The 26,198-nt window shown below is 40.6% G+C and overlaps 2 protein-coding genes across 9 annotated transcripts in view; both read left to right on the top strand.

Annotated features, from left to right (window-relative positions):
• LOC127418920 (uncharacterized) overlaps positions 1-26,198 on the top strand; it is a 46,703-nt gene that overhangs the window by 16,294 nt on the left and 4,211 nt on the right. The window contains exons 2-9 of one of the 8 annotated variants that reach the window (XM_051659848.1): positions 6,721-6,833; positions 22,216-22,264; positions 24,265-24,331; positions 24,624-24,695; positions 24,784-24,885; positions 25,192-25,329; positions 25,523-25,627; positions 25,898-25,957. In XM_051659848.1, the coding sequence (XP_051515808.1) occupies positions 24,287-24,331; positions 24,624-24,695; positions 24,784-24,885; positions 25,192-25,329; positions 25,523-25,627; positions 25,898-25,957 (522 nt within the window). In that variant the 5' untranslated portion in view covers positions 6,721-6,833; positions 22,216-22,264; positions 24,265-24,286. Of the gene's footprint in view, positions 1-6,692; positions 14,736-22,215; positions 22,265-24,264; positions 24,332-24,623; positions 24,696-24,783; positions 24,886-25,191; positions 25,330-25,522; positions 25,628-25,897; positions 25,958-26,198 lie in introns of those variants that run through there. The other 7 variants (XM_051659849.1, XM_051659844.1, XM_051659845.1 and 4 more) reach the window with 7 other exon arrangements.
• Positions 14,774-22,258, top strand: LOC127418908 (probable E3 ubiquitin-protein ligase TRIML1). Its single transcript, XM_051659812.1, has 2 exons — positions 14,774-19,310; positions 19,947-22,258. The coding sequence occupies exons 1-2, from the start codon at positions 18,498-18,500 to the stop codon at positions 20,826-20,828; spliced, it is 1,695 nt and encodes a 564-aa protein (XP_051515772.1). The 5' UTR covers positions 14,774-18,497; the 3' UTR covers positions 20,829-22,258.

The raw sequence follows: 26,198 nt of genomic DNA, 5'->3' as shown, positions 1-26,198 counted from the left end.
GTCTGGACAGGAGATCCGCCCCCAAATTCAACCGGCCCAGAACATGTACTGTTCGTAGAGACATCACATTGTCCTGTGTCCACAGAAGAATGTGACGTGCCAGTCTGAGCATGGTACGAGAGCGCACCCCTCCCTGATTGTTGATGTAAGCCACCACTGTCCTGTTGTCTGACTGGATGAAGACACGACTGCCCCGAATTTTCAAAAGGAAAAACCTCAAAGCCAACAGCACTGCCAGTATCTCCAGACAATTCAGCCAATTCAGCCACTGGCCAGTCCATACTCCTTGAGCAGGACGGTTCTCGTACATAGCGCCCCAACCCACAGAGGAGGCATCTGTTGTTATCACTTTGTGGTGACAAACCTGTCCCAACGGAACGCCCATCCACAGAAAGCAGTTCCGTTTCCATGGTAACAGAGCCTGGTAGCATCCACACGTCACTCAGATGGGACGAAACGTACGCAACAGTGGTTGAAGTCTCTTTGCAGATCTCACCAAACATTTAAAAGGTCTAACATGCAACATGCCCAGGGAAATTACAGCAAATGGCACGATCATAAGCCCCAAAAGCCTGTGAAACATTCTCACAAGGAAAACATGTCCCACATTGAACATCGCTAGATACTTGCATAATGACAGAACATGAGGCGGATACAGGTGTGCTTGCATTGTCCGCGAGTCTAGCTCCACCTCTAGAAATACAATCTGTTGCCTCTGCAACAAGATGCTCTTGTCTAGGTTAACTCGCAGCCCTAGTCTGCATAAGTGACATCTCTGAGTGAGCTAACACCAACCAATCTTCGAGATAATTCAAAATGTGGATGTCATGACACCTCGAGGGTGTCAGTGCTGCATCCATGCATTTTGTGAATGTGCGAGTTTGTAATGCAAGTCCGTAAAGAAGGTCGTAAAATTGGTACACTTTGCCCCAAAAGCGAACCTGGGAAAACACCTGCCTTGGCGTAATATGAATGTGGAAATAAGCATCCTTCAAATCTATTGTCACAAACCAGTCCCCCGGCTGCACTTGTGACATTATGCTGTAAGAAATAAAAACATATTCTCTCTCGTTCAGATTACCCAATTCGGAGGCCTTGTAACTGCTGCCAAGCCGTAATACGTGCAGACAGAGGAATTAATACATGATTCTCTATTGCAGCACAATGAGTAACCACTAGATGGCACTCTGGGCATACCTTTGGCGGCCGCCTTGCAACAAGCGACACAATGGATGGAAGCCCTCGCGCCTCCATCATTGTGGCTGATTGAATGGGGTTTAACAATGTTTGCCTTAATTGTATTTAGGCATAATGACTGTCGTCCTGAAGTGTGCTTACAGCAGGAACGTTTACAGAAAAAAATTCTCTTTCCTGGTGTTTTGAACGGGAAAGATTGTATGAACATTGGGGTAGAGCACTTGTCCATCAAATTCTGTTATGCCTGTTCTGAAACCCTTGGCCAAGGGGACAGAGGCCGAATTCAATCAGGCAATTATAAAAAGAGGTCACTCTGAATATATTTACAGCAGAGTATGCCAGATAAATCATCTTCCCTAGCATAAAGCGGATAAGAATGTGCAAACATGGAGGGAATTGAGAGCAAGCAGGTTTGCAACAATGGCCCCAGCATTTATTATGGGGGAACAGTGTGTGACATTTATGAGTGTGTGATTCGTGAATACTTGTGCTTATTATACATCTAATTCCTTTATGCCTGTCCTGAGACCCTTGGCCATGGGGACAGGGGCAGAATTCGATCAGGCAAATATAAAAAATGGGTCACTCTGAGTGTATTTACAGAGAACGCCAGATAGCCCATCTTCCCTATCATTAGAATGGAGAAGAATGTGTGAACATGGGAAAGAAATTAACATAAATTTAACTTTTCTTTTTTTTTACCCGCTCCCCAGCATAAGTCACAGGGGGAAAACTGAGCCATAACCTACCTTTGATAGGCGAATTTTGATACCAATTGGTCTCCATAGAAGAATTTTTTATACCAATTGGCCTCCACAGATGAATTTTGATACCAATTAGGCTCCATATAAGAAGTATAACCCATGGTTTCTTAAGCAGAAACTATAATCCAATCCATAAATAAATTATGACATGTTTGGTCCTCCATACACAAATCATGACCTGCTCTCGCCCCGTGCCTCATTACATTTCTGTGAACTCTCTAGGGTGACAAAATAGAAGAAATTAGGTATTTTTAAACAAGTGCCTACCTTTTCCATCATTCCCATGATGAAACACCTCCAAACCAGCATTTCCTTGATGGAAAACGGCTTGCATGGCATGTAACATGCCGAATTAGGCCATGCGCCAGATAAAGGAGCATGTCTCGACGCAAGAACAGTGCATCCATCTGAAGGGAGAGAGAAACACAAGGAAAAGTCTGATGCCCATCCTCAATCCTTCTTATGACAAGAGCCAGAGCCTCAAGGCTCATATGGCTCCTTTCAAAGACCGTATGGTTTGACAGTCTCGATGAAGCGCCAGCGGGCCTGTTTAACCATGCAGTTGAATCCGCACACGAACTGCTCATTTCCAGCGACGTCCTCACATGTTGTCAGTCAAAAGGGAGAACATAGTCCTCGCTTCAGTGTGAGTCGCTAGTGACCAATATGGGCAAATTTGTGCGCTGAAGTAACAAAAACTGGCGAAATAGTGCCAAAGCAGCCGCCTATATTGGTTCCATGACATGGCTCCCTATAGGCATCGCTTAAGCGCCATCAGCCAATAAATTGGCGTGATTGTATACAGGCTTCAGACCACATGACTCACTGACGTAGTCCCAACTGCGTCATTATGCAACATCGGTGTTTCCTTGAAAGGGAACATTAAACCTAAACCTAACCGATAGTGTCATTAAAAGCAAATGTGAGATGAAAAACGGAACTGTTGTAGCAACCATGTCATTTTGTGGTGCTTCTACAAGCTTCACGTGTTGACTCACATGCTGTTCAGGACTCGTAGCCCAGTCCTTTACATCGCAAGTACAAAGCTCTATCAGTTGAGCTACCACACAATTTAATAAGTCTTAAACAAGCTTGTAAATGTGGTTGATTATGTAATGCAAATGTTAAAATGTATCGCCTTACAAGTCATGTACTGGAATAAAAGTGTTGGTAACACTTTCTATGAAGCCCATATTTATAATGCATTGTAAAGGCATTATAAATGCATTATACTGAATTCATAATGTCTCATAATACACCTTATAGTAAGTTATAACTTTCATAAATAATTATAAATACAGTTATAATACATTATAAGATCCCCTATACTATCCCCTTCATAGATATACTTTAAAGTATAATGCATTATAACACAAGCAACATCCAATTTTAATGCAGCAGAAGCTAATAAAGTTAATCATGTAAGTGCTGTATAGTGTAAACTAGCTTTATGACATGATCATATTATATGTGGTCTTTGCCTGCTTTAAGTAAACTTACAAAAGCAATATCTTCTTATAAACAGCCATAACATAAACTTGTAACATACAATACATTACAAGTCAAACTTATACAATGTAAGTTATTTTATAAATAAGTCTCCAAATAAGATGCACAAACATTAAAGTTTATTGAATAGAGTCCAGTATAGAATCAGTTTGATTTGGGCGTGTACATCCAAGAAGACGTGTGAACAACATAAATATTTTTCTGATATATTTGAACCTTGTAGCTTTACAAGTGTTTTTCGTAATATCTCGAAATGTACATTGAATGTGTGTTATTTTGTATTTTCTGCATGTGTAATGTATATAACTTTCAGCATGACTTGTAATGTCTTAGAACCACTTATATATTAGATGTTTGTAAGAAGACATTGCTTTTGTCACATTACTTAAAGAATACCTATTTTATATATTACAAATATACTGTATATAATGCATTATAACTTCTGCAGGTAAAATTGGATGTTGCTTGTGTTATAATGCATTATACTCTGAAATATAACTATGAATATAGTTTCCAGACTATGGAGATTCCAGACTCAGCCATCGAACCCACAGGGTTCTCTGTGCACCGAGCGTACATTCTATCAAGTCTTTCTGCTCTCTTGATCTGGAATTTCTCATGCTTCTGTATCAGCCATTCTGGCTACCGAGGGTATACACAGCAGTCATTATCACAGCTGTGTACATCCCGCCACAAGCCAACACTGATCGGGCTCTCAAGGAAATGTATGGGAGTATAAGTGAGCAGGAAACCGCGCACCTTGAGGCGGCGTTCATTGTAACCGGGGACTTTAACAAAGCTAATTTCAAATCAATCCGAAATACTACCAACACATCAGTTTCAACACACGAGGGGACCGGGTTTTGGACCATTGCTACTCTCCCTTCTGGGATGGCTACAAATCCCTCCCCTGCCCACCATTTGGCAGATTGGACCACTCTTCCATTCTGCTTCTGCCCGCTTACAGGCAGAAACTGAAACAGGAAGCACCCGCCCTCAGAACAATCCAGTGCTGGTCGGACCAATCAGATTCTGTGCTACAAGACTGTTTTGATCACGCGGACTGGGAGATGTTCCGGTCCGCCTCTGATGACAACATCGAGGTTTATGCTGATACAGTAACGTGTTTCATCAGTAAATGCATAGAAGACGTTGTACCGACCAAACTATACGGATCTACCCGAACCAGAAACCATGGATTAATAGCGATGTTCATGCGGCACTTAATGCGCAGACCTCCGCTTTTAATTCTAGGAACATGGAGAAGCATAAACAAGCCAGTTATGCCCTCCGCAAAACTATCAGAGCAGCCAAACGCCAGTACCGGGACAAGATTGAAGGACAGTTCACCACCACTGACTCTAGAAGCATGTGGCAGGGAATTAATAACATCATGGACTTCAAAGGGAATAAAAACTCTGCCGTGAACACCGCTGCCTCTCTCCCAGATGAATAATTCTAAATAAGCTAAATAATTTTTATGCTCATTTCGAGGGAAATAACACCGCCCTCGTGGAGAGAGAGCTCTCACGGCCGAAGCTACAGAGGTTAGTTCACTCCGTCTCTTTAATGGATGTAACCCGATCCTTCTGACGGGTGAATATCCGTAAAGCCGTAGGTCCAGATGTCATTCCGGGCCATGTCATCAGAGCATGTACAAACCAACTGGCTGGTGTTTTTACGGACATTTTCAACCTTTCCCTCTCCATGTCTGTGGTCCCCACATGCTTTAAAACGTCCACCATTGTGCCTGTAACAAAGCAATCCAAAATCACTTGCTTAAATGACTGGCATCCTGTTGCTCTGACCCCCATCATCAGCAAATGCTTTGAGAGACTAATCAGAGATTACATATGCTCTGTGCTGCCTCCCTCACTGGACTTACTGCAGTTTGCATACCGCAGCAACCGCTCCAGTGATGATGCCATTGCATCTACACTACACACTGCTCTCTCCCACCAGGAAAAAAAGGAACACATATGTGAGAATGCTGTTTGTAGACTACAGCTCAGCATTCAACACCATAGTGCCCTCCAAGCTTGATGTGAAACTCTGGGCTATGGGCTTATACAGCTCACTGTGCAGCTGGATCCTGGACTTCCTGTCAAGCAGATGCCAGGTGGTTAGAATGGGCAGCAACATCTCCTCATCACTGACCCTCAACACTGGAGCCCCGCAGGGCTGTGTTCTTAGCCCACTCCTGTATTCCCTGTACACACATGACTGTGTGGCAACACACAGCTCCAATGCCATCATTAAGATTGCTTATGATATGACGGTGGTATGTCTGTTCACTGACAATGATGAATCAGCCTACAGAGAGGAGGTGCACACTCTGACACGCTGGTGTCAGGAGCACAACCTCTCCCTCAACGTCAGTAAGTCCAAGGAGCTTGTGGTGGTTCAGGAGGAAAGACAGAGAACACAGCCCCATCACCATCAATGGAGCACCGGTGGAGAGAGTCAGCAGCTTCAAGTTCCTCGGTGTCCACATCACAGAGGAAATCACATGGTCTGTCCACACTGAGGCCATTGTGAAGAAGGCTCACCAGTGCCTCTTCTTCCTGAGATGGCTGAGGAAGTTTGGAATGAACCACCACATCCTCACACGGTTCTATACCAGCACTGTAGAGAGCATCCTGACTGGCTGCATCACTGGCTGGTACGGCAACAGCACCGCCCTCAACCGCAAAGCCCTGCAAAGGGTGGTGTGAACTGCCAGACACATCTTCCCTCCCTCCAGGACATATGTAAAATTCATTATAGTAATGTGGTGTGGCATGTGGGGCATGGTAATATGTCTGTCTGTCTGCGGGAGAGGGAGAGTGGTAAGGCTCGTCACCTGGGTTGTAATTACTCTAACACCTCTCACACTCTGACGCTCTGGCGTGCCTTATCAGGTCTCCCTAAATCATCTAAATATGTTAAACATTGTTTTAGGGAGATTTGACATCAAAAGTGATGTCCTGTTTAGCTACACTGGAAGTTCTAGTTGAAGGGATTTTGTAAACGATGACTAATGTGGACCATCGTCATCAGAAATGCATGAAAACACAGAGTTTGGCCAGATGAACTGGCCCTTTTCAGTTTTCAAATAAAGTTACAAATAGGTTTTACAAAGGTTTTCTTAGCCCCAAGGGTGAAAGCAACCCATTCTCACTTCTCAGATGAAGGTGGGCTGACTCTCTGTTGTCCTTCTTCATCTTCTTGTCTTCCCTCAAGGCTGACCTTTGCTCACCTCTCTCTCCAGAGCTCTGGGTCACCTCCACACATCTGGGAGCCATTTCCTCCCCAAAGGACCCACTTCCTGTAGGCAGCTACAATGGAGGGGGAGAGCTTCTGCATAACATGGAGGTGGGAAAGGTAAGGTAAGACTGATCCAGTTCCAGGTCATGAGAAATGTAAGTCTGACCTCTAATATGTGAGGACATGAAGATGGCTTCGTTGTTAATGCAAACATTCATCCAAAAGAAACAATTCTGTCATACGTTACTCACCCTTATATAATTCCAACCCAGTATTATTTTCTTCATTCTGTATAAAACAAAAGGGGATCTTAGGCATAAAGTGGATAGTGATTTATACTGCCAAGCTCCAAACAGGACAAACACCATAAAGGTTGTCCATATGACTCTTGTGCCATATTCCAAGTGCGTGATGAACAGATCAGTATTGTGACATGCAAGAACCATCGGTCTTTGCTGTCAATTATGTCAAACACAAGCGAAAATAACTTTTTTTTTATAACATGAAATATCCTAACCCTGACCGTAACCTCATAAAGCAACCCTAAATTGGATTCAGTTAAACATTAATATTAATAGCTTTGCTCAAAATGTCTGAATATCCAATATACTGTGGGCCAATCTATCATAAACTTGATCTTCATTAGTTGACAAAATGCACCAACAAAATATAGCGAAAGTCACAAAGCACAGATGAAGTTCTAAAGATCTAAACAGAACTGTAAATTCTGATGGATATTGCATAAATAGCTTTGGGCTTTTGTTCCGCACTTGCGGAATTTCCTTAAATTGTTTCTGAAGCTGCATCTCCAAAGAATCTTTTAATGTCTGCATGGGCATCTGGTTTCTGCCCGATTCAAGATGGGTTCTTTTCATTCATGTCTTATGCTATTGAACCAAAATAACTGCATGGCCGTAGGATTCTTCCAATAACTCCCTCAAACCAGTTTCCCTCTTCACAGAAGTAATGCAACAATTGAACCTTCCATCAAGGAGGGTGATGGTTATAAATGTGCCATAAACAGGTCATAACAGCTGGTAAAAGAAGAACTCGAATTTAAAGTGGATGAACAGTAGATTAATTTAAGATCACACTAACACACACACAAACACACACACACACACACACACACACACACACACATACATATAAACAATCCGGCTTGTGCTTGGGTGCTGTTACATGTTATACTACATCTAAATCTACTTTAAACATCATTTTTCTAATTTACTAATATTATAATTTCTAATTTTTTGCATGCAGATTTTATTATCTCACAAAATATGATTAAAAGTAGTGCAAACTTGTTGAAATGATATATATTTATTGTTATTTTTACTTGATGGTATTATTAAGTTGTTGCGATCTGAAATGTGTTACATCGCAGTTCATTACACAACACAAGTACAGTATGTGTTGCATTCTCAGCATTGCTCCAAGGGGCACTATAGCGAACATTAATGTAAACCTTCCACTTCTGTGGTGAGTTTTCTCTTTCATGTCAACTACTGTCACGGCGAATCAACAGTTTGAAGAGAATATTGCTGTTTATCAGCAATATAATATTTATAACAACTTACCTGAATAACAACATCCGGCTTTATGGCACAGACTTTTGAAGGTAACGCTATCACCCCCTTGAGTACTGAGGTTTGTAAGTGCCTCAGTAAAGCAAAAATGCATGTTAAGTAGACCCCATGTTTAGCTACAGTGATGTGCATAGACCTTAGCAGGGACAGGGGCGGAAGGATGAAAAAGCACCAAGGTAATACACTTGTTTATTTATTTATTTTCAGACATGGTCTGTGATAACCCCATGTTTATGACATGTGTTATAGTAAAACCATGATATTTTTTTAAAATACCTTGGAGTACCATGACAGTATCATGAAATATGAACATGTTCAGTCATTCAGTGACATGGCATTACCCTGGTAACGTGGTGCACGGTGCGAAGGTGCGATGAGAAAGTGTGAGCGCGAGGTGATCGACTGTGTTCCACGAATGCTATAGGGTCCTTGAATAACGTATAACATGCGAGTAAGGGTGGCCGGTGGAGTTTCTGCTGGCCCCCTAGGGTATGATGGTGCCCTCCTAGGGAGTTGGCACCCTACGCAGACTGCGTACTATGCATATAGGGAGCTGCGGTACTGTGGTAGTCTATTGGTATTTTTCTGAATGTAATAAGTCTAATGGCTCATTAGTTTCAACAAAAACAAACTGGCTTTGGCTGAACCTGACAGCTCCTTCAGTTTATGTCAATATTCTATAAAAGCCGTATTGAATTTCTATTGCTGAAAGCGACGCGACCGCTCCCATTATAATGAATAAATCTGTCCTCACTTCAGGTGTGCGATGTCGGAAATGCGGTATAAATCGAGTATTATTCTTTTGATGAACTTACAACACAATACATTGAGTGGACTTTTTATCAGACCTGTTACTCGTCTGAGGTAACAGCAATTCGATGCTCCGGGGCGAATTCAAAATGGCATTTTTTGCTCCTGCGGGAGGGGATGCCACTCGAAAGCTCATTCAAAATGAAAGTGAGAAAATTCATCTTTTCTCGTAGGGCTCTTCCACAAGACTGTTAGTGAAGGGTACATTCATACAGTAATGCCATGTTTCCTTCAGAGTACCCACTTCAAGGTCTCTGCAGTTTGGAGTGAGTATAGGGCATAGGGAGGTTCACTTGCAATTGGAATCCGCCCCCGATCTGCTGTAACGCGCACTCTTAAAGGCACCTCAGCTTAATTTTTTTTTAATAAGTTCGCGATTTACCAAAAAATCTCATAATAATACTTTATTACTGTTATTGTGAGATTATGATGAGATTTTAATTTTGTTTTCTTTGGGGGCTTGGGTAGCTCAGCGAGTATTGATGCTGACTACCATCCCTGGAGTCGTGAGTTCGAATCCAGGGTGTGCTGAATGACTCCAGCCAGGTCTCCTAAGCAATCAAATTGGCCCGGTTGCTAGGGAGGGTAGAGTCACATGGGGTAACCTCCTCGTGGTCGTGATTAGTGGTTCTCGCTCTCAACAGTGCGTGTGGTAAATTGTGCGTGGATCGCGGAGAATAGCATGAGCCTCCACATGCTGTCAGTCTCCGCAGTGTCATGCACAATGAGCCTCATGATAAGATGTGCAGATTGATTGTCTCAGAAGCGGAGGCAACTGAGACTTGTCCTCCGCCACCCGGATTGAGGTGAGTAACCGCGCCACCACGAGGACCTAGTAAGTAGTGGGAATTGGGGAGAAAAGGGGATATAATAATAAAAAAAAAAAAAATTGAAAAGATTTGTTTTATTTAACTATTTTAACTTAATCATTAAAATTTCTCCCCTTTTTCTGGACAACCAAAAGGGCATCTTTAGATTTGTGAACAAAAATGCCCCCATTATGTTCACATCAGTGTTTAGCTGGACCGTCCATTGGCAATGCATTGACCAAGTGTTGCCGTCTGCATTTGCGTGTTTACCTAAAGTATGTTTCTGGCCTAAATATGCAGATACTTTTGGAACATTGCTTGTCCAACCAGAGAAGCACAACTAACTGTTGCATAATGCACATTTTGCAATCAAAAACTGCATTTCCCAAATTATTATTTTTTGTTAAAACTACACTATGTAACTTTTGGCCCTTTAGCGGTTGAAGCGTAAAACTGCAAGTTACTTGTGGAGGAACATTTTACGTGAGTTGTGTTTCAGCACTGCTCTTCTGTGCAGATGAATCTCATGGTTTGAGGACTCAGAGATGTTTACCTGGAGATCAGGAGTCAGGACTTGCTATTTTCATGTTGATATGTTATTCATTTAAACATTTATAGCCGATATATTACTTATTTTGAGGAAGATAAACAACACTCTTAATTATATTTTAATATGAATATTCAAGGGTTTTATCCACTACACAATGCACATTAATGTTTGTATTGTACTACACATATCAATTTAAGAAGTGAAACTCATGAAATGTCTAATATGTGTTCAATTCAAGACACTACATTTTTATATTACAATCTACAGCCCAAGTGGACAATGCAGGTGAACCGTTATACTACAATTGTAGATATATGCACTGCACACAAGACTGTAATATAAAAACACAAAACGAGGATTTAATAATGATGAAATATAATTTATTGAACATGAAAATAATATGCAGAAATATGCAATATAATAATTACAATAATAAATGTTTAATCTTTTATTTGGAAGTTATAATGCATAGATGGTTACTGTAATGTTTAATGTGTGTGTTCATGTATTTCATGTCTTTTATTTTGAAAAGTTTAGTTCCTTATGTCATGTGTTCCTGGTCATGTGATGTACTGTTTTCCCTCCATGTTCATGTGTCTTATTTTCATTGGTTCATTGTTTGATTATCTTATTTAAAGTTCTGTTTGTTCATTGGTTATCTTTGTCATGTGTTCCCCCATGTCCAAGTATTTAAGCCGTCATGTTTTCCATTGTCCTTGGTCAGGTATTGTGTGTTTGGTAATGTAGTCATTGTTTATAGTCAAGTCAAGCCAAGTTTATGTCAAGCCAAGTTTATGTCAAGCCAAGTTTATAGTCAAGTTCATGTTTATGTTTATGTTTCACATTTATATTTAAGGTTTTTGGATTTCACGTTTGTTAATAAAATTGCAGGTCGCAGTTCTCTCAGCCTGGCTCAGTATATCGACCTTACCCTGCAGATTACTGGTTCTACGTTCACTGTGGGGGAGGCAGATGCCGAGCCAGAGTCCCACGTCATGGTCGACGAGCCAGAGTCCCACATCTTGGTCGACGAGCCAGAGTCCCACGTCATGGCCGCCGAGCCAGAGTCCCACGTCATGGCCGCCGAGCCAGAGTTCCACGTCATGGCCGCCGAGCCAGAGTTCCACGTCATGGCCGCCGAGCCAGAGTTCCACGTCATGGTCGCTGAGCTAGCACCATCTTTTGCCCCGGATCCTCAGCCTGCTTCATGCCATGTCATGGTCACTGAGCTAGCGCCATCTTTTGCCCTGGATCCTCAGCCTGCTCCATGCCATGTCACAGCAATGCCTCAGCCTGCTCCATGCCATGTCACAGCAACGCCTCAGCCTGCTCCATGCCATGTCACAGCCACGCCTGAGCCTGCTCCATGCCATGTCACAGCCACGCCTGAGCCTGCTCCATGCCATGTCACAGTAATGCCTGAGCCTGCTCCATGCCATGTCACAGCCATGCCTCAGCCTGCTCCATGCCATGTCACAGCCACACCTGAGCCTGCTCCATGCCATGTCACAGTCACGCCTGAGCCTGCTCCATGCCATGTCACAGCCATACCTGAGACTGCTCCATGCCATGTCTCAGCCATGCCTGAGCCTGCTCCATGCCACATCACAGCCACGCCTGAGTCTGTGCCATGCCATGTCATGGCCACATCTGAGCTGTTAGACCTGGAGATGGTTCCCGCCCTTGTGCCCATCCTTAGTTCTCCTGATCAGGCAAGGGGAACTTTCGACCCTCCGACCCCGCCTGGACCCTCTGAGCCCTGGACTCCACCTTGGCTTGTCGATCCTTCGACATCGCCTCAGCTCTGCATTCCCTCGGCTCCACTGCCTGTCGGCTTTGCCGGGTTCCCTCGTCCCTCCAGCTCCTCGGTCAGTCAGTCACCTGGCTCCACCTTGGCTCTCCGATCCTCTGGCTATGCCTCGTCCCTCCAATCCGTCAGCTCCACCGGGGACCTCCTTCCTTACGGCTCCACCTTGGTCCTCAGTCCCACCGGCTCTGCCTCAGTCTTCCGATCCCCCAGCTCCACATTGCTCCTCCGAGCCTCCAGCGCCGCCTTGGGTACCCAGTTCCATGGTGTCACCCTTCAAGTCTCTCACAGCTCTGCCTTCCATGGCTCCGCCCTTCAAGTCTCTCACAGCCCCACCTTTTATGGCTCTGCCCCTCGAGCCTCTCGGGGCCCATCAACAGGTTAATGTGTGTGTCCATGTTTTGGGGCTTCAGGAGCTGCCCCTAGTGGGGGGATATGTCATGTTTAATGTGTGTGTTCATGTATTTCATGTCTTTTATTTTGAAAAGTTTAGTTCCTGTTTCATGTCATATGTTCCTGGTCATGTGATGTACTGTTTTCCCTCCATGTTCATGTGTCTTGTTTTCATTGGTTCATTGTTTGATTATCTTGTTTAGAGTTCTGTTTGTTCATTGGTTATCTTTGTCATATCTTTCCCCCATGTCCAAGTATTTAAGCCCTCATGTTTTCCATTGTCCTTGGTCAAGTATTGTGTGTTTGGTAACGTAGTCATTGTTTATGTCAAGTCAAGTTTATAGTCAAGTTCATGTTTGTTTATGTTTCACGTTTATAGTTGGGTTTTTGGATTTCACGTTTGTTAATAAAATTAGCACTCGGGTCCTTCTTGTCATCGTCTCTTGGTTTTCCTCATTGCTCCGCAGCAGCCTCGTTACAGTTACATGCTAAACAAATGAATATACATTACTATGCTATGAAATTGGTACATTATAAACAGCTTGAGATGAGCATTCTGTACATTCATTGGAACTACCTTGTACCTATAGTGGCTTTTGATTTAAGCAGGCTATCTGCTAAAAGGAAAAAAATACTAAGTGTCCACACACTGATTTATTGCTCCAAAAATACTTTATTGGCTTACACTTGCTTGCAACGTTTATGCCATAAGGTCTTCCTCAGGCAATTTTTTTTTCTCCCATTTTTCAGCTAAATGTACAATGGAAAGTGACAACAACTTGTGCATTTCTGTGACTGAGGTAAAAACGAAAAGATTGCCTAAGAAAACAGCAGCAAACTACTAAGAAAGAACGTGGTATTGTTAATATTGTTCCCCTGGTTCCAGGAAGCATAGATGTCTTGTGCACCTTTATTTCATTTATTAAATTTAAGAGGCAGTGCTGTGTGGTAGGTTGTGGGGAAAGGGCCTGATCTGTGGGGCTCATGTTTGTTCCTGTTGGAGGAGGGGGACCTATAAGTTGATTTAATAGCGTTTCCACTTCAAAGCAGACGCTATTGCTGGGTTAGGGTCCCCCATTACCTGCGCAGCCCACGGATGCATTAACAAGCACTAAGGAAAGAACTGGCCTCTTTGAATACTGAACCCTTGTTTAAACCACAATTACAATTCCATACTTATTATAACTGGGGTTTAACATACAAAACACATGCACATTTGTTATATCATGTTGGGACCTCCCATAGAGTTCTAATGTTCTTAAATTAAGCTCATTATAATTACTATAGACTAACCATAATCCAAATGAAATCCCAAAACTTTCAGTATTTGGCAATTTAACATGTAAAAGACTAAGGCTATCAATTAATTATTAAATAAGTATAATTAATTACATGATCTGATTACTACTTAATTAAATTAATTGCACTCTGTTCCATTCCGTTGCGTTACATCTAGTCATCTAGCCATTTTTGAACACAAGAAATGCATTATTTACTTTCAGGTGGTACAAGCTTGAATTAGAGTATTTACATACAGTATGTGTCAGGGGGCATGATCAAATGCATAGTTTATCACAATGTTGCATATTATGCAGATTATCTCACACCTGCCAGGCGCCCCATATTTCAGAGGTCCCTTGATCTCCACACTGTACCAACAAAGTGGAAAAAAGCCATTATCATACCTGTTGCTAAGAAACCATGTCCACAGGAGAACAATGATTTCATCTCTCTAACTTTGGTTGTAATGAAGTGCATGGAGAAGCTCATAGTGAGGCAGCTGAAAATTGATGTAAGCCCTCAACTAGATCCTTATCAGTTTGCCTACACACACAAGAGAGGCACTGATAATGCAATCAACAGCTTGGTCCACTTAGTGATTAAACACCTAGAGAATCCTAGGGCCTATGCTAGACTGTTGTTTGTAGATTTCGGTCCAGCTTTTAAAACTCTGCAACCTCATGTTCTTCTGAAGACACTGCAGCAGATGAATGTCAAACCATTCATCATCAACTGGTACCATTCATTTATGGCCCATTGCACACAACAGGTCAAGGTGAACAGGACTGTGATGAGGAGGAGGGCGTGGCCGGGCTGTGAGTGTGCGTGCTTGGTGCTGAGTGGCCTAATCAGCGGGAGAGAGATAAGAGGAGTTGTCGGGAGTGCTGGAGAGAGAGAGAGACACACACGGAGCTGTGTGTGTGTGTGTCATCCTGTTGTTATGTGGCAGTTCAGTGATTTAAGTTATTATTAAAGTCTTGTTAAGTGTTAACCCGGTTCCTGCTTCCTCCTTTCCCGCTGATTAAGCCAGCACACTCACAGCCCGGCCACGTCCTCCTCCTCGTCACAAGGACCTTGTCAGATACTCTTACCATCAGCACTGGCACCCCTCAGGGGTGTGTCAGCTCACCAGTCCTATTCACCCTGTACACCAATGAATGCACATGCAGCATAGCCAACACATATATGATAAAGTTTTCTGATGACACGGCTATCCTGGGTCTTATGCCAGACATAATAGATACAACTGCATACAAATATGAGATCCAGAAATGTGTACAGTGGTGTGACAAGTACTTCCTAAACCTTAATGTAAAGAAAACAGAGGAGATGATAATTGACTACAAATGCCTTGGTGACCACTCACCAGTGGTTGTCCATAACTGCAACATAGCCCAGGTTGATTCCTACAAATATCTGGGCGTACAATGACAATAAACTGACATGGAGTTCTTATGAGGATGCTGTCTGCTCTAAAGTTCAACAGAGACTGTACTTTCTCTGTAGATTGAGGGCTTTTGGTGTTAACCAGAAAGCTTTGCTTCTCTTCTGCTATGCTGTAGTTGAGAGCATCATTCGCAATGGCATTACAGCCTGGTTTGGCAACCTTGGTGTACAGTTGAAATCTAGAATTACTTGCCTCACCCTGAGAACAATGAAAATCATGGGAGTCAGGCAACATCCCACCACACAGGATATCTTCAGTGAAATAATCACCAGACAGGCCCAGAAGATCATTTCAGACCCCACCCATGTCCTCCTCCCATAGTACCAGCTCCTAACCTCAGGCAGACACTTTAGAGTCCCCAAGTGCAGACTGAATGGTTTTAGGAACTCTTTTGTCCCTTTGTCCATTAAAGCTTTAAAAGCTAAACTAGCAAAAAGTATGTAAGAGACTTGTAATATCAGTCTTATTCTGTACAAATATATTCCGGATATAGTTACATTGTAGATGGGTATTGTGCAATGTTTTGTCATTGGCATTCCAAGTGTGTGGATTTGCTATGTGTGTAATTATGGATGACAAATGTGTATGTACTATGTTTTCTAACAACAGATGCAGTGTATGTCAAAGACAAATTTCCTTCTGGACAATAAAGTTTAATCAAATCAAACCAACTCAGTGAAGTCAAACATAGTACAATGTGCTAAGAATATATTACAATTCATGTGGCATAATGATTACCAGTAGAAATATGTAGAATTGCTGATAAAGAACAGATAAAAAAAGATGTAGTTAAAAAATGAAAATAAAACAAATAAATAAAACAAATACATATTCTAAAAAAATCAAACACACACACACACACACAATCTATTTAAAACTTACTTTTTACTTTACCTGCAACTACAAGTGCAATGGGTTGTGATTTAGACCAGTACAAGACCATTTCATACACAGAAGGTAAACTGAGCCTGCCTATGCATTTGTTTATAAAACTAAAACTTTATTTTAAACATTTTTAAATGGATGAATTGGAGTGGATAGTGAAAGAAAAGCAGCTTACAACTGTCCAGTGTACATGGGAAATTCTTATCTGTAAACTAGGCATAGGGTCTATGCTTAAATAAAAAAAAAAAAAAAAAAAATGGTTACTACATTTTCATACATCCATTTTGTTATTTAATAGTTTTGATGACTTTGATATTATTATAATTAAGAATTAGTACCTGTATGTGTGTCCAAACTGTTGAATGGCAGGGTAGATATACTGCTATGATAATTCTAGACTGATCTCACTGTGAAATCGGTGACAGTAGGTTGAAAGTTCTTCAGTTGAAATCGGTCTGTGCTTACCGAAATTTGAACCACTGCCCCCAGTGGCCGAAGCTGGAACTGCTGTCCAAAAAGTGGAGACAAAATCGAGTTGTTTTTACTTGTAAATAATGCAATACAGTCAACAGGAATTAATATTTTAATAACCATACGCCCTAAATCAAACCATATCCCTAAATCTAATTGTCGGTGAAGTACAAATTTAATTTTAAAGGGAAAATGCAACCTCTGAATCTCACTCATGATTGATCATGTGAAAGTAATTACAACCTGGTTTCCATGGGACTAGAACCCATGTCTTGAAGGTTGCTTTTACATCGCACTATCAGTGGTGCCACAGGAAATGCTGAACATGTTTGAAATTATGCAAAGGTGTCTGATGGGAGATGGCACTTTTCTTTAACTGCAGAAAGGGGTCAGTGTCAGGGTACTGGAACTTTCGGTAGCAATGTCAAATTCCTATGTGATCATGTATTCTAATAAAGAATGATTTTGTGTGTCCAAACTGTTGACTGGCAGGGTAGCTATGCTGCTATGAAAATTCTGTTCCTGAACATTTCCAAAGGGCTTTGATTAAAGATTCCCTGCAGCAGTTTAGCATTCTTGAAATTGTAATGCTGACAAGACTGAGTGTTTTGTTATGTTTTTCTTTGATTGCAACACCTGGAGGTTTCCTAAACATCAAATTGTGGCAGCTTGCAACAATGTTTTCTGGGAAATTGTATATGCTACACTTGATATATGCTTCTGCTGAGTAAGCTTTGGGAGTCTGACCCATTTGAAATGTTTTTTTTTTTTTTTTTTTTTTTTTTTTTTATTATTTGAGTATATTTATTTTTTTAGCATTTTTAGGGTCTGATAAAAGGGTGAAGACTCCAATCTTGAGTCTTGCTGTAGACGTGTCATGCAGTTATGGTCTACACTTTGAAACATTTGTTGATTCATGCTTTGATTTTATGTTCTGTTTATTAGCATGCCTTCTTCACCCACAGAATTTCGCAGTGCAAAGTTAAATGTAACCGCGCCTTAAGGCAATGATGTTCATAAATTTTTAAGTGTGGCTTAAGTGTTCAAAAACGTTTTGGGCCATTGTATGTTATGAGAAAATAATGCAAAATCCTCACTTTGCAGTGCAGTATTAGGTCCTCTTCACTAGGCCTTTGAGATACAAGAGTATTTCATTAAAATTAAAGTATTATTGTTTCTCATCAGATTTCTTTAATTGATCTCTTTCTAAATATTTCAGGAACATCAAAAGCATTTGATTTTGATTCTCTCTCAAAGGGGCTATGGCGTGACTCAATTTGACCATGTCAGTTTCAAACAGTCATCTCCTTTGTCCCAAACTTTTCTGGTTAGCACAACAGGATGAAGCACTCTCAAGGTTTTCAGATGTGGCACAAAACAGCCCCCACACTGAGGAAGCTGTGTTTACTATAAACATGGACATGCATGACACATTAGCTTTCATTCTATTCTGCTGGTTTCCATGTTTTTTAATGATCATATGAATGTTCATCTTTGAGCAGGAACCACAAGGACATGAGTTTCGAAAAAGTCTAATCAACATGCTTGAGCACCCGCAGAGTTTAATTTATCCAACATTCCATCATAGGTTTTCGTTCTCTCTTGCCAGCTGCCATTGTAATGTAGTCTCATACTGCCCAATCAAACTACTTTTCTTTTCTCAGCAACATCATTCCATACCTGGAATGTTGCGCTGCAGGCTTATAACAGGATAAACCTGTAACTGTTCTGACTGTACCATGTCCCTCATTATTGTACATGTACATGCAGAAGTGCTTTCGCTGACAACTTGGAGAGACATGTCTCAAAGTAAACCTGAAGAACGTCTAACTTTGGAGCTGAGTTGTCCAATCTGCTTGCAGCTGTACCATAACCCTGTGACCCTTCCTTGCGGGCATAATTATTGCTTATGTTGTATACAAAATGTGGCAGGTGCAGAAGACCCCAAGAGCCCAAGACGTTGCCCGGAGTGCAGGGAAGAGTACGGCAACCCTGATACACTGCCAAAGAACTTCAAACTCAGCGGTATCGTGGATGGGTACCTGGCAGTTACGTCCAGTGGTGGGCTGAAAGGAGGCCATGTAGTGCTGTGTGACCAGTGTCTAGAAGATCCGGCATCTGCTGTGATATTCTGCATGTGCTGTGAAATGTCGTTGTGCCCGAGCCACCTCAAGCGGCATAAGGAACAGCACCTTTCTAATGACCACATATTGATGGAGCTGCCCATAGAACACGATGGGAAGAGATGCCCAGTGCACAGGAAGGTAACGGAATACCTGTGTGCACAAGAGCGACTGTTTCTCTGCTCAGAGTGCTTGATGGAAGGGGCTCACCAGAATCACGATGTACAGACATTTGAGGTGGCAAAAGAGGAAATGCAGAGAATTATGGAAGGGCTGGGAAAGTCTGTGTCTGATAAGTTACAGATTACGGAAGCTCTGCTCAAAAATGCAAATGAAAGAGATGGGCCTGTTGATAAGACAGAAGATAAACTGGTGGCCAGGGCAAACATATTGCTGGACAATATGACTACACTAATAAGCGCATATAAGGTAAGCATGAAAAGTACAATAATACTATCATAGTACAATGTGTATTGTACTGTATGTGTATTGCTTCAGACTGATCATACTGAGAATTTGGCAACAGTTGGTCGAAAGGTTTGCTGCTGAAATCGGTCTGTTTTTACCAAAATTCAAACCACTTCCCCCAGTGGCTGAAGCTGGAAGTGTTGTTGAACGTATAGGCACTTGTGAGCTCCAGTTTCCTTAGTGGCGTCAAAGCGAGTAGCATTTTTAATTATAATTGATGTAATACAGTCAACAGGAAGGCATATTTTATTAACTCTACACCCTCACCCAAACCCCAACCCCAAACCAAACCTTCAGTTTGTTTTTGATAGAAAATGCAACTTCCCAAATGTGCTCGCCATTGTTTGTGAACACTATTACTTCCTGGTTCCCACGGGAGGTTGCCCGAGTAATGCGCTATCATTAGGAAAATGTGTTCATGCATTAATTGATGCAAAAATGGCCAAATATTTGACTGAATGGGGTTGATTTCGGGGTGTACAAACTTTTTAGAAGCAACATGTTTTTTTCCAGTGTGATCATGTTGTTAGCTCAACATTACATACAGTCATGATGTGGTAACTCGCATTTACACTTCTCATATTTGATGTTCTAAAGAGTCGAATGGGTGCTGCAATGGACGATGAGCTTCATTTGCGCGACAAAATCTGGCAGGCCAATCTACGTGATTTGGAAGACTATCAAAAGCTGCTGCAGGCAGCCCACCAGAGCACCAGTGAGGTTCTCTCTGAATCCTCAGAGTTTCTCTTTATCCAGCACTACCTCAAAGTTGAAGCAAGGGTCCGCCAGGCTGCTAACACCACCATTCCTAGCCTACCTACACAAGAACATTCATGTGCCAAAAAGCTGCGCTCTACCCTTCGAACAGACACCTTCCATGCCGAGATGAGCCTTCTACTGGAGTGTCTCCATGGCATGATGAACCCTCTGGACCTGACCTTTAACCCAGACACAGCCCATCCCAGCCTTATGCTGTCCAGCAATCTCAAAACAATCAAGCAATGTGCTGGAGGGAAGAAAAGCAGTGCTGGAGACCAGGGTGAGCGGTTCTGCACCGCTGCTCAGGTCATGTGCTCCCAGGGTTTCTCTACAGGAGTTCACATGTGGGCAGTGGAGATAGGGCCTGGATGTATGTGGTCAGTGGGACTGTGTTACAAAAGCATCCCACGTAAAGGTGACCACAGCAGGCTGGGGCATAACACCAGCTCCTGGAGGTTGCAGTGGAAGAACACGAAGCTGACAGTGTGCCATGATTTGGCTAATATAGTTGTAGGTGACGGGTGGGTTGTGCCACCGAAGAAGGTCAGAGTGACCCTGGATTACGAAGGAGGAACAGCTGCGTTCCATAGCACAGGTCAAGGAGGAAGAAAGCAGCATCTTCATACATTTAGTGCCGTGTTCAAGGACATAGTGTATCCTGCATTTGGGATCCACTCTACCTCAGAGGAGTCTTGGATTACACTTTTGAGTGGAGTTTGACTGACATGTACATAGATGTACTCACGCTTTGCTCACTTTCATTTTTCACTTTCTGTAACACTCTAGGTGACTCGTGCTTTCATTCTTCTTTTTGTTTGATTCATTAATGCATTAAAATGCCTAAACATCTACACTTGAAAAGGTTTAGACTCTTTTGGACACTTAATTCACACTTAAAATGTATAAATTAATTGCATGAGATAACAAAATATCAAAGCTGCAAACAGGGGTGCATTACCGCATGGACTTACACTGGCTGAAGCCCGGGGGCCCATCTAATGGCGTCCGCCACCCCATTATCCCCTATCGATGTTCATGGGAAGAGCGCGTCTAAACTCTTTCAGCGGGAGACACTTTTGTAAACACGGAGACAGTGCGCAACCATGAAAGGCGTCCTTGCACATGCAGTTCCACCAACACCAGTGCACAAAAAAAGAGTTGCGTCTGAACACATATACACATTGGCACACATGCTAAACAACAGCAACATTCAGGGATATGTACAGTATGTTTGCGGTTTTGTACCTGTGTGCTGAGAAAACGATTTTAAGTTTCATAAAAATGCAAAGATGCCCTGAAAAAACCACATACCGTAAATCGCATACTTTCACATTGTACAAGAAACTGCATGTAGCTTGTCCTGCATATACAAGACATACTCGTTCACATCTTGCTAAAAGCATTTGTCTTAATACCAAGTCAACACATGTCTGGACAGACAGTTTCCCATAAAAATCTCAGTCTCGTCTCACTTCATATTTTACTCTGGTGAACTGACATAGGATCTCAATTCATGCAGAAGTTATGTTACATGCAGATTCATATACCCTATATTGTGTATGTGCTAACTGCATAAATGAGGATTTTTCTGGACCACTGTTGGATGATTGCACATTTGTTGTTAGGCGTTTATAAGAATTTAAAATCATTTGATCTGTCTTTCTCTGTAAAACCATTTCACTTGAACTGGTCATTCATGTTATGTGTTTTTGGTTTCATGTGATAGTTTAGTTAGTACAATGGATTTTACAGCATTTGTATGAGTTTTATATATATATATATATATATAGTTATGTATAGTTAATATAAGTTAATTCTGTATTACTTTTTTCTTTTAATGCTAATAGAACACAGAATCTTTTTGTTCTTTGGCATCTCATTTATAAAATTTCAATAAACATAGAATATGGTTGTTGACTAAAATGCAAATATAAAATAAAAATAAAAATAAAACAAAATCTATAGATGCATAAAATGTCCATAATCAGGTACAGTATGACATCACATTGGTAATACAGCAGATGGTAATAGCTGAGTTATCAGGTTTGATGTGCCATAAAGAAATATTATAGTTAACCATTAACATTGTGTGACTTTAACCCTGAAGGACAACGGAAGAAGACATAACCTCAACGACACAAAGGTCTCACCTAAACGTAAGTGTATAAATAGTTTCTTACAGTATATGTGTAATATATATATATATATATATATATATATATATATATATATATATATATATATATATATATATAGCTGTATCTATGCCCTCTGATTTTGTGATTTTCTGAAAAAAGATTAACTTCTTACATACTGTAAAGCATGCATACACACTGTAGCTCATGCTTACAACACAGCATTTTCGTTATTTGTGTTTTTACATTCAATTATTAATAATTTTATTTATTCGAGCATAAGAACCCGAGAAACCTCTGCCACAGTCTGTTTACTACACCTGTATCAATTGAGTTTTCATTTATACTGTAAAATCTAATTAGCTGACCTTATATATTTTTTTAAGGCAATCGGTTTGCATGCTTTTTTTAAGTAAACATACAGTACTTATTTGGCTCAAGTTAACTGAACTTAATTTTTTAAAGTAACGCTAACTAGTTACAAGTAAACTTAACTCATCTGTGATTAAAGTATCATTGCTTTTATTTTAATATTTAAATTGGGTTATATCACATATTATACAGTATAAGGGAAATTATGACTGGACTCTAGGTTAGCCATATGGCACATTGGATTCTACTCAGTACTTCTTAGTGCACATAAATCTTCACTTTTGTAAAGTATAATTGAGTAAAGAAGAATGGCTTAAAGGGATAGTTCACCCAAAAATGAAAATTCTCTCATTTACTCACCCTCATGACATCCCAGATGTGTATGACTTTCTTCCGCAGAACACATATTAAGATTTTTAGAAGTATATTTCAGCTCTGTAGGTCCATACAATGCAAGTAAATGGGTGCCAAACTTTTGACACTCTAAAAAGCACATAAACACAGCATACAAGTAATCCATAAGACTCCAGTCGTTAAATCCATGTCTTCTGAAGTGTTATTATAGGTGTGGGTGAGAAACAGGTCAATATTTAAGTAATTATTTTGCTTAAAATTCTTCTCTCTGCCCAGTAGGGGGCGATATGCATGAAGAATGTGAATCACCAAAAACACAAGAAGAAGAATGTGAAAGTGAAAGTTAAAGGGCAGCCTGACTGTGCAGGGTGGATAATGTATAGTAAAAATGGACTTAAATATTGATCTGTTTCTCACCAATACCTATCATATAGCTTCAGGAGACATTGATTTAACCACTGGAGTCTTATGGATTACTTTTATGCTGACTTGTGTGATTTTTGGTGCTTCAAAATTTTGGCACCCATTCACTTGCATTGTATGGATCTACAGAGCTGAAATATACTTTTAAAAATCTTAATTTGTGTTCTACAGAAGAAAGAAAGTCATTCACATCTGGGATGGCATGAGGGTGAGTAAATGATGAGAGAATTTTCATTTTTGGGTGAACTATCCCTTTAAAATTAACAGGCTCCAATGTGAGGTAGCACTGACCACCCTAATGGTGACTTCACAAAAATCACAACTATCAACCAGCTACAACAAAACAAGAACAATAGTATTATTAATGTAATTATTAATAATAATTAAAACTATATAAATGTTTAAATAACAATTATTATTTTTCGACTTAAGTTCCCTTGTTTTGACCAAACATACATCATTTATTCCAGCGCAAGGGCTTATTGGTATTCCACACAGCCACGATTTTGTACTTGATAATTTTGAGTTAGTTGTACTCGAAGCCAGTTTAAAGAACATATATATTTGAGTTATGATTCCAAAATGTGACATTTCATGTACTGTTTAATTAGGATCACTTAAATGTTTTTATTATTGACAACTTTAGGGTTTAGAGAGTAATTGTAACTTAATTAAAACTAGTAAGAATAGTAAATATTAAGCTTAAGTTGAGTAAACAATTTTTTTAAGATAACTATTAGTATTTACAGTGCACAGTACGTGTTTAAAACAGCTGTGATGTTAAATACAGATATAAAAATATGTCTTATATGTTATCTTTGAGAATAATAATAATCGTCCTCTGTGCTACAACTTGAATTTTGTTTCAACAGTTGTGTCAAGAGAGTGGTGAAAATGAATGACATTGATGATGACAGTGAAATATCCTTCTCAGTTAAAGTGAGTGAACCATCTAATTGCCGTAGACAGTGTAAATGTTATAAATAATAAAAGCAAATGGCATCTGTAAACAAATGATGCTTGAACTTTTCTCAGAACTAACTCTACATTCAGAGACATTTTTGCAATGACATGCGATGTTTATGCTACTTTTCTTGTTATCTAATGCTTTCATACATTTTAGGTGGGGCAAAAGTGTCTTCTGTACTTAAAAAAAATAAAAAATAATAATAAATATCACAGCTGTTTACTGTTCATCACTCACATAGCGGTTTGTGGGCCATGTTTGTAGTTTCTGGGTCGTGTCGAAGTGGTCAGTGCAGTTGGGATGCAGATTCTTACTGACGCAGTAGAAACCTTGCAGGTGATATATATTCATAAATGTCACTGTACTGGAGTGTGACTGTTTATATCCCTGCATCCAGTTCTTCTCCATTTTCTCCTTCATTCAGGATCCTAATAAAGAGATGGATGAAAAAGCGAAGAAAAATAAGAAGAAAGCACATTTGTTTCTTACCCGGAGTGCCATTGACATCCTAGAACATAAAACAAAGGTGTGACGAGGAGTATACACATATTTAAAAGGACAGTTCACCCAAAAATGAACATTCTGTTATGATTTAACCCATCCTAATTTTGTTCCAAACCCATATGACTTTCTTTCTTGTAAATGATGGCAGAATTTTCATTTGTGGGTGAACTAGCACTCTTTGACTCTCTCTGTAATGAATGTCAAGGTAAGAGAGGTGGATCTAATCACAGCGTTTAATAAAAACTCAAAACAAACCCCAAATCTCCAGAAATACAGGAAACTCTCATACCTTGGCATTCATTACACTCTCCCTCTCTCTGTTTCTCAGTTCATGCTGTACACCTGCGCTCTGTCCTCCGTTTCATTCTGTGCAGTTCACCCGACACAGCCCAAAATCCTTGGCTTTGTGTCCAAACACCCTGCGGTGGACATGTTTCACTGCTACATCCTCCAGAGCAAGAAGTTTGTGAGTTACAGAAATCTTCAGTGTGTTTGCATCACTGTTATTGCATCACTTTGCATCGCGACAAGTTTCGCATAAGCAAACACCACTCACATGTAAAAATCAAGTGTATATTTTATTGTTTTTGCTCTCTCTCTCTCTCTCTCTCTCTCTCTCTCTCTCTCTCTCTCTCTCTCTCTATCTCTCTCTCTCTCAGTCTCATCTGCTGGTGTCCATCATAGGTGATGCATTCCAGGCTTGTAAACAAAATGAAAGTCTGGGAGGTGATCGTGACCTGGTGGTGGAAGCCCTGAGACACAAGGTAATCAATCAGCATACACAACTTTGTCACACTGGGAAGTTGTCACAAGGGTTATATCTCAGTAACGATAAAGTTTTGAGTCAAAAGTCCAATGATGCAAATCTCTAGAAGTTGTTTTATATGCTGGTTTCAAACCCTCTTAAATTAGAATTATTTTTGTAAATTTAACACTGCTGATTACTATTTCAGTATGTTTGAGCTTTAGTTTTGATTGAAGCTAAATTTTGATAGTTGTCTCTGAGTCTGTCTGATTCTCCCTCTGTTGTCCAGAATAAGATACTGCAGCGAGAAAACATGGAGCTGAAGAGGAGACTTCAAGCTCATGGAGAAGTGGGTTACGTGTCAGATTATGAGGCTACGGTTGTCGCATCATAAAACATATATAGAAGCATGTTTAGCCACACACAGTACACTGAAAAGACTTAAGTTCCTTCTAACTGATGAACGTGTGTATGTGTAAGTATATATATATATATATATATATATATATATATATATATATATATATATATATACACACACACACACACACATATATACACACAATATATATATACAGTATATTACTACA

The sequence above is a fragment of the Myxocyprinus asiaticus genome, chromosome 28 (assembly GCF_019703515.2).
Source record: "Myxocyprinus asiaticus isolate MX2 ecotype Aquarium Trade chromosome 28, UBuf_Myxa_2, whole genome shotgun sequence".
NCBI lineage: Eukaryota > Metazoa > Chordata > Actinopteri > Cypriniformes > Catostomidae > Myxocyprinus > Myxocyprinus asiaticus.
This window is presented reverse-complemented; position numbering and strand designations above follow the sequence as displayed.

Bases quoted from the DNA above. Each gene is read 5' to 3' on its own strand.
- LOC127418908 (XM_051659812.1), top strand. From the start codon at position 18,498: ATGTCCCTCATTATTGTACATGTACATGCAGAAGTGCTTTCGCTGACA. The intron at 19,311-19,946 runs GTAAGCATGAAA...GATGTTCTAAAG, and splicing joins CACTAATAAGCGCATATAAG to AGTCGAATGGGTGCTGCAAT.